The sequence below is a fragment of the Gopherus flavomarginatus genome, chromosome 4 (assembly GCF_025201925.1).
Source record: "Gopherus flavomarginatus isolate rGopFla2 chromosome 4, rGopFla2.mat.asm, whole genome shotgun sequence".
Lineage (NCBI taxonomy): Eukaryota > Metazoa > Chordata > Testudines > Testudinidae > Gopherus > Gopherus flavomarginatus.
Window position 1 is genome coordinate 58,730,287 of NC_066620.1, and position 9,444 is coordinate 58,739,730.

At 43.3% G+C, this 9,444-nt stretch overlaps 1 protein-coding gene across 1 annotated transcript; it reads left to right on the forward strand.

The window, feature by feature from the left end:
• The first annotated feature begins 6,789 nt into the window (after positions 1-6,789).
• On the forward strand, positions 6,790-7,383 carry LOC127049853 (olfactory receptor 1009-like). Its single transcript, XM_050951145.1, has one exon. It carries the CDS (start codon positions 6,790-6,792, stop codon positions 7,381-7,383), a length of 594 nt encoding a protein of 197 aa, XP_050807102.1.
• The last annotated feature ends 2,061 nt before the right edge of the window (positions 7,384-9,444 follow it).

Below are 9,444 nucleotides of genomic sequence, written 5' to 3' on the forward strand. Positions count from 1 at the left end.
ACAATGCCCTGCCAGCAGGGCAAGGGATAGAAGCCAGAGATCGAAACTGGCTGTGAAAACAATACAATGCCACTAGCGGAATGCTCCTGGGACACTCCATAGCTGTACCGGGGGCCACCTCCATTTGGGCCCAGAATATGCCTCAGGGTCAGCTAGGGGAGCTGGTGTCTTCCTCCTCCTCCAGAAAGCCAGAGCTGGGAAGTGCCAGCAGGACTCGATTCCCAGTCTCCCTGGCTCTGAGTGTGACCTGTTGTAGTGACTGACGGATTTGCTCCTCGTCCCCCATCCAAAGCCAATAACACATCTCTGGGTTGGCAATCATGAGTTAGACCTTCTCAGCATCCCTCTGTCTCCTGCAGCCCTCAGCTGTTCCTTGGATTACTGTGGCTTGGACGGTAACAGGATTGTATATTGTTACTGGCTTACTGGGTGGTTCTAGCCAATGAGGGTCTCAGTCTAGCCTCTGAGGCCCACACTCCCAGACACTACAGGTCAGGGTGGATTGATTTCATTCCAAATGTTTTGTAGTTGTATTTTTGAGTTATTTTCTTAATGAGAGATTGAGTCTCATGAAATTCTTAGTGGTGGCCGATGACAGAACACGGAGCAATGGTCTCAAGTTGCACTGTTGAAAGCTTAGCTTGGCTATTAGGAAACACTAGTTCACTAGGAGGGTGGTGAAGCCCTGGAATGGGTTACCTAGGGAGGTGGTGGAATCTTCATCCTTACAAATTTTGAAAGGTCAGCTTGACAAAGCCCTGGCTGGGATGATGAAGTTGGAGTTGGTCCTGTTTTGAGCAGGGGAGTGGACTAGATACCTCCTGAGGTCATTCCAGTCCTAGTCTTCTAGAATTCTAGGAATAGGGATCCATTAAAATGTGTTGACTTGCTGGTTTTGCAGAAGACATAACAACAAAAAGGTTGACTGAACCATTTGTTTTCATTTCAAATAAACTGAGGTAAAGAAGTATCTCTAGTTTGTGCACTGAACGGATTGTTCCTGCTCATAATGTCCTTCCAGACTTTAGCAGTAGTAGCTCACATCTCCTCCTCTCTAGCGTTTATTCATATATTACAAGGAGGAAAAAAGCCTTCATCCTTTTTCAGCTCCCAATCAGTTTCTTACATTTGAATGAAGTAGCTGCATCAGCTGGAATGAAGAAAATATTCTTTCTGCACCCACAGAAGAGGCTAGTGCTGCCAAAATCTGGCTGAGTGTTTCAATAACTTCTGGACCCCCAGGTGCTTAGGCAATGACTTCCAACAGTTCAGTGCTTTGACTTCCTCTGACACTTGGCAGCAAACATGGACTTCTTCATATATGTATGTATTTATTTAAATTACTTTAATAGGCTGGAGCAACTAGAGGCCTTAATATCACTTGTCATCGTTTCAAATTTTATACTTGATAGGTTTAAAAAAAAATTTCAATATAAATTTTAAAAACCCAGTTTAAATAAAAAAAAAATGTCTTGGGGGGGGTTGTGAAAAAGCCATTGATTGGTCTTGCCCTTGATTTTAGAAGAACTACTTCATCTGAGAGAATCAGAAACTGCTTGTATTCTAGTCAAGGAGGGGAGGCAGGAAAATTCATCCTAGCAGTAATTTGTTGGGCCTTATTTGCTCAGTCTTAAACAAACAAGTGTGCAAAACTCTACCTGGTCTCTTTTATGTAGGCCCAGCTAAGAGGTGGTGGGAGGGGCAGGAATGCTGTCTCCGTCCCGGATCCAGTAGCAATTGCACAGGATATTGCCACAAAACCTACATTTTACTGCCAAAGTGTCTAAGCCATTCCTCTTCTGCACTTCCCGGTTTCTAAGTTTCAAATCCACAAAACCTTCCCCTTGCCAGTCACTGGCCAGGGGGTGCAGCAGGCAGAGGAACCTGAGCAGTAACATTGTGACACCAGAGGTAACTCAGCCACCTGTTGCTCCCTAACTCCACTAACCCTGAGCATAAACCCAAAGCCTGAGCCCTGCCTTGGGCATCGCTCCCACAGAAACCTGCAGGTTCATTTACTGACTTATGCAAATCACCTGTGGAGAGTTAGCACTGACTGGCTGAATTCACTCGAAAATCACAATGCCCTTCAGCTTACAGCACTAATGGAAGGGGCACAGGGTGGAAATCAGGCTTTTTTGGTGGCCTGTTATCTAATTGAGAAGAAGGGACAAGACGGAAGGAGGCAGAGGGAAGCAAAATGGTCAAATTCCAAACGCCCCCAGCGAGTCACAGATTAATTCCAAGCTCAGAGGAAACCACTGTTGTCTGGCTTTCTGTTTCACTTCAGCCATAGAATGTGCCTCAAAATAATTCCCATAGGAATTAGAGCAGATTTTTTAGTAAAACACCCTAGCTTGATTTTAAAATAGGCCAGTTGTGGAAAATCCAGCACAACCCTCAGTGAATTGCTCCAAACTCTGATGTTAAAAATGCTCCTTGCCTTATTTCCACTGTGTATTGGTCTAGCTTCAACTTCCAGCCATTGTCTGCTCTTAACCTTTATCTGGTAAAGTGAAGATGGAGGCTTGCTGAATGCTATCCTGAATGCTGCATGTCAGAGTTTGGGACTATCAGGATAGCGCGTCACCTGGCATCAGTTGTCAAGGATCCATCAGCATCAGCAGAGCTACGGTGATTGATACCAACTGAGTGTCTGGTCCATTGTGCTGTACTGAGTTAAAAGATTTCATACGCTGTGCATATGAAGATGAAAATGTAGGGTGAAAGGGACCTCATGTAGTCAAGTCAGGCTCCCTATGCTGGGGCAAGACCCCTTGGTTTCAAAGAATCTTGTTTAATGGAGGGCTTTTTCTTTTTTTCTTTTTATTTCTAAAAATGTGCTTCACTTATTTGCATATCAAACATTTTCATTTAAAATTTCCCAGAGTGGGTTTTGTGCTGGTGAAATATTCCCAGTCGACAGCCCTGAGAGAGAAGATTGTGAAAAAAGACAGTACAGTATGGAATGGGCAGCACTGGCTTTCCCAGTGCACCATTCTCTGCTCCCATGGACGGTCTCATGGGTTCAGAATGGATACACACCGATAATGGAATGAAATCTCTCTTGCATAGTTGAGTTTTCTTCTTAGTTTGAAGCGCAAGAAGGAACAGGAACATCTGGACCCACCCAGCTTCCAAGGGAACCATCTCTCTTGATGCTGTTTGACCTGCAATTCATTGTGGCCCTTTAGGTGGAGATCAGTGGGTATTCTCTAGGAAGCTGTTTTATGACTCTGCCAAAGAACTATCTTCTGAAGACAGGCTGGTCCTCCCACTGTCTCCACTCACTGATGGTAAATTATAGAGATTTGTAGCCGTAGGTTGTACAGGATGATAAGATACTGCATGTGAACATGGGAGGGAGAGAGATGTTTTACTTAGTATTCATTAGGGTCCTTTCCTTTGGAGGTTGAAGCTTTTCCAAACTCACTTGCTGCCTCTGCTTCCCCACTGCAGAACTCCAGTTTTCGGCTGTGCAAGAAGCCAGAGCAGGCATGAGGGTCTCACCCATCGTTTTAATTCAACTCTCACTGCTTAACATTGCTCTTCATTCATATCTCCTCAGTTAATATAAAGTGAAATATTGTCAACATAATCTTACTGATTTCAACAAGAATGCTGGTTATTGAAGATAATCAGAGTTTATTCCTAGTTTGTGGTTTTATTTGACTTATTATAAATAGCATAGCTCCTGGTTTAATTATGGAAAGGTGCTAGAGTGCTAATATGAGGCTTAAATCTACCACTCCAAGCATCCACCTGCCATAGATCAGGTGGCTGTGGTGACACCTGGCCTTTTAGTTTCTTAAGAAGAAAGTTATATTTGCAATTGCTGACTTTGCATTGTTTGTGGTTGGCATTTCTAAAATGCTGAGTTGGGAAACAAACACAAACATTTGCAACTGTCCATTGCTTTGAAGCAAGCAGCCTTTGGAAATTCCAAAACGCTCACCTTCTTCTTTTTAAAGTAATTCTTTTTCGCTGCCATTGTCATTCAGTTCACTTTCTCGAAATAGCTACAGTATTAGTGGGATTCACTTACAGATGAGATGTTTTCACTTTACTAGCAATTTTGGCTCTTTCTACCTGAAAATGATTCTTGAATTAATTTATTTTCTATCCCACATTACATCACAGTTAGGAGGGAACACGGCATTTGAAAGTGTTCTGGATATTGCGTTGTTACAACAAGGTAAGAGTTGATGATGTTTTAGGATCAGTTCTGAAACCTGTAAATGATAGCAGATATAATAATATATTAATATTCCATTTTGTGGAAAAAATCCTTTATCTTTTCAATTATCTGTTTAATATAATGTTTTTTTCTCCATGATGTTTTCTGGTGGTTTCCTATTATGGTGAAACTTGATTAGTCCAAACAGGACAATTGAAACGTGTGTGTGTGCGCGCATGCACATGCATTTTAATTTTTCACATTGATAAGGTAAAGAATTGTAGAAATCTAGTACCAAAATAGCCACATTACTAGGAAATGGGGCTTCCAGATGAGTGTGACTTTATGCTTCCATTTCTATATGGAAATTTTGATTCCTATCTTTGTTGTTTCTTAGTCTCATGGAGAAATGCAAGAACTTTGTTACTGGTGACCTTGTTCATAACCATAGATGGGCAAATCTGAAAAAAATAGGAACTGTAATAAAAAGCAGCCAAAGAAGACCAGTTTGCGCAAAAGATGCATATCTCAGGGAAATGATTGAATATTCATGCAAATATATTGTTTACCGTGTTTTAAGTTTTTAGTTGCAAGACTTTAACCCAAAATGATCTCAAAGTATTAAAGTGCTCAAATGAAAAGTCCACCAGCTATTCCAGTTTATAGCAGCTCAGGATTTGACTCCATAACTTTACCTTTAAAGAGATTTTGGGTAGGAGCCCACTTAGAGAGATGGTTGGGTGGGTCTGGCTGTATTTTGCATTGACTGGCTGGCCAGTGGACTGGTTATGCCATTTTGTTAGAGATGTTGTTTCTACTCATCAGTTAAAGGCAGGTTAAGCTGTCACAAACATCTTGGGATTTTAGACCCTGCTTTCAATTTCCCGATTTCAGTGCATTCAGAATCTCATACTGAATAGTTCAGTAAAAGAGGACGTGTTTTTTCTTCTTTGAGTTCATGTACTTTTATAATTTGGTGTGAACTTTACTAATCTTTTTGCCTTGAAGGTCTCCTCCTTTAGGGAGTGCAGAAGGTTCAAATACACTGAGTGTTACCTTTCCTTGCTTCTCGCTCTGCTAGCTGGAAAGATGATTAAATCTGATATTAACAAATAGCCTGATCCAAAGTGCACTGAAATCAATGGAAAAACTCCACTTGGCGTCAATCTGTTTTGGATCAGACCCCCTACAGTGAATGGGAACCCTACATTCCTAGGAAATAGATGAAAATTGCCCTCCTCCCACAAAAACAAACAAATCTCTTTTGCATTGAACTTTTCCATGGAAATGTCAGCATTTTACAACAAATAAAAGAAAATAACAATAATCAATACAAATATTGTTATTAGGGAGTCCTAGCAATGTAGGGTGGAAGGGACCTCATGGAGTCAAGTCAGGTTCCCCATGCTGGGGCAGGACCAAGTAACACCAAGTAAATATCCCGATGGGTGTTTCTCTGACCTGATCTCAAACACCTTCAACACTGAGCAGTCCACATGTTGATCTGTCTAGCTGAACTTCCTCAGGCTTCCATTCTCTTTTATAGGCCAGTCTTGTTGGTTCGACTACATCTCCCAGTTGCTCCATTTCAAAACCAAAATACTTCAGATTTCAGCCAAAATAGACCAGCGCCAAAATAGTTTGGATTTGGGGTTTTATTCATAAAAGCTCAAAAATTTCCAAGGGATAGGTGGGAATTTTGACCAGCTCGACATAAAAAGCCTCTATTAACAGGGAGTGATGATTTACCAAGGGTCGTGGTGGATACTCAGTTTAAGGACAATTTTTAATTCAAGATTGGATGATTTTTTAAAAGATATGCTCTAATTTACAATGAAAAATAGTGGAAAAAAATTATGACCTGTGTTATACAAGCAATTAGACTAGATTGGGGGTGTTGAATTTATCCCCTGCGAACACTTTGGGATCCACAGACTATATCTAAGGGGTCCTCCAAAGGTGGTTGTTATTATAGAACACTGCTTTTCAACCTGTGGTCCGTGGATTCCTAGGGGTCCACAGATTATGTCTACAATTTCCACCTCCATTCAAAATTTTGGATTCATCCACAAATGAGAAAAAAATTCACTGGTCTAGATAATCAAAATGGTTCCTTTGGGCTTTGGAATTTATGACTAAATTAAATTTCCATTATTTCGGCATCTCTTAAGAGATAACACAAGTCTCCACTGTATATCAGATTTATTGTTGTGGTACCCATTGCTTCTATCCCCTCTTCTTTGACACAGAGCACAGTGACAGGAGAAATGGCTCCCAGAAACTGCACCAGAGTGACTGGCTTCATTTTCCAGGGAATAACTGACAGTCTAAAGCTGCAAAACATCCTCTGTGTTCTTTTTTGCCATTTATTTCTGCAAACTAGTGGGGAATGTCTGGGTGATTGTGCTGATTAGCGTTGATTCCCAAAACAGCTCCATGTACTTTTTCCTCAGCAACTTGTCACTCTTAGATGTTGTCTCCTCCTCTGTGATTGCCCCCAAGGCGATGCTCAGTTCCCTAGTGACGAGTAAAGACATTTCTTTCCCTGGGTGTGTGGTTCAATTTTCCTCTTCTCCTTCTGTGCCAACAATGAGTTTTACCTCCTGGCTGTGATGCCCTACGATCACTTTGTGGCCATCTGCAACCCATTGCTTTATTATGTCATCCTGTCCAAGAAAGTTTGCTTCCAGCTGGTGGCTGGATCTTCCCTATGCGCCTATGTCAATGCCGCTCTGCATACATGTACTGTATTCAGTCTTTCCTTCAGCCACTTCACTGTCCTCAATCATTTCTTCTGCAATATTCACCCACTCCAAGAAATCTCCTGCTCTGACTTTCGCATCAAGAAACGAGTGCATTTTCTCTTTTCAGCCATAGAAACAATGGGCACCATTTTCACCATCCTCATCTCCTACACTTACATCATCTTTGCCATGCTGAGGATTCACTCCACGTCGGGAAGCCACAAAGCCTTCTCCAACTGCGCCTCCCACCTGACTGTCATTTCCTTCTTAGATGGGACCCTGATTTTTACATATTCACGACCCTCATCTGGCAGCTCAATGGACTGGAAGAAAATTGTGGCCGTGTCCGATACCCTTGTGATCCCCATGATGAACCTCCTGATCTACAGCTTGAGGAACAAGGAGGTGAAGGACGCCCTGAGGAGGACAATACACTGGAAAATTATTCCTCTCTGTATGTAAACATGGGGACTGGTTTTTCTGATCAGTACTGGAGTGCAGATATGAGCTAGTTCTCGCACATAAAGTCATTGTGCAGAAATTTCTGTCATCATGTGACTTACAGGAGAAAACAATATGGAAATGGAACTTGAACCTGATAATGAAGGAAGGCGCCATTTCCCTTAAAAAACAGTGCCCAGTAAGTGTGTTACAGCTTCTCCTTTATGCACTGATATGTGATTTCTGCAATATAGACACCTCACCCTGCTTGTTCCAATACCTTTTGAACTACGTTGGTTAACTTGGCAGATGATATAAAGAGGAGATTCTCAGACTGTAATTATTTCCATTTGTCACCACTATTATCTCAGTTCCCACTGCCCCCCCCAAATCACTGTACAATTAAATAAAGTGAGGTGAACATGGAGAGGTGTTTTTATAGCTAGATAGTCATACAGATGGTTCTGTTCGGGGACAGACAGGTAGACACTAGACAGACGGGTGTTTTTCTGTGGGGCTAGATAGACAGAGACATGCTTATGTCTTGGGTTAGATAGACAGAAACACGTTCTTAGACACACACAGGAGAAAGGAAGGATGCCAGAGGTTATTGCACTCGCCTAAGACTTGAGGGGTCTGAGTTTAAATTCCGCCCCCACTGCAGCCTTCCTTTGTGATCTTGAGCAAGTCACTTTGGGCCCAATTTTTTAAAGGGATTTCAGTTCCTAATTCCCATTGAAATCAATGGGATTTATGTGGCCTAAATACCTTCAAAACACCTGGGTTTAGTCTTCCTTTGCATCTGTTCGTCACTTGTAATATGGAGGTAAGAGAAGGAGTGTTGTAAGAAAGACACAAGAAATTATTCTTCTGCTTTACTTCGTGCTGATTAAGCCTCAACTGGAGTCTTGTGTCCAGTTCTGGGCACCATTTTTCAGGAAAGATGTGGCCCAATTGCAGAGAGTCCAGATAAGTGCAACAAAAACGCGAGTGCCATGTCTCCGTGTGGCTCGCAGAAGCAGCAGCACATCCCCAATCCGGCTTCTATGCATAGGGAAATCCAGGAGGCTCCACACGCTGCCCGTGCCCCAAGCAGTGCCCCTGCAACTCCCATTGGCTGGGAACCACAGCCAATGGGAGCTCCAGGGGCAGTGCCTGCAGACGGGGCAGTTTGCAGGGCACACAGTGTTCGCAGTTACATGGCCCATGATGCTAACCACCATCACTCTCTTGTTAAATCTTCAAACAAGCCGCTTCGTGCTTCCTCCCATTCTGCCCCCCACACTCGGGAGGAGCTCCCAGTAAACATCAGCAAAACAACCTCCTCAACCCAGGGACTGTTTGACTCTTTAATTATTCCCTGTACAGCAGGCTTGCCATCTCATTATGAACTTTGTGACAGACCCAGGCCAGTGGGCTACAGGAATCTGGTACAGGGCAAATATACTGGTCACTGGATGAATAGTTTTCTGTTCCCTGAGTGACCAGAGTAGGGGCTGCACTAAAGTAATCAGGAATCTGCTAGAACCAATTAAGGCAGACAGGTTAATTAGAACACCTGCAGCCAATCAAGGCAGGCTAATCAGGGCACCTGGGTTTAAAAAGGTGCTCACTCCAGTCAGGGACGGGGAGCCAGAGGAGAGGAAGTGTGTGTGAGGAGCTGGGAGCAAGAGGTGCAAGGAGCGGAGAATGAGAGGGTGTGCTGCTGGCGTACTAAGGAGTACAAGCATTATGAGACACCAGGAGGAAGGTCCTGTGGTGAGGATAAAGAAGGTGTTTGGAGGAGGCCATGGGGAAGTAGCTCAGGGAGTTGTAGCTGTCATGCAGCTGGTACAGGAAGCTCTATAGACAGCTGCAATCCACAGGGCCCTCGGCTGGAACCCAGAGTAGAGGGCGGGCCCTGTCTGGCTGTATTTTACATTGACTGAGCGGGCCAGTGGACTTCCATTCCCAGACAAGGTAGAAAGTCAAAAAGGGAAAGGAGGGCAGCTAAGGCCTTGGGAACCTGAATACTGGCCCAAAGCCAGAAGGTTGCTCTCGTAGTTGAGCAGACCCAAGCAGCTGAAAAGGAGGCCACCCAGG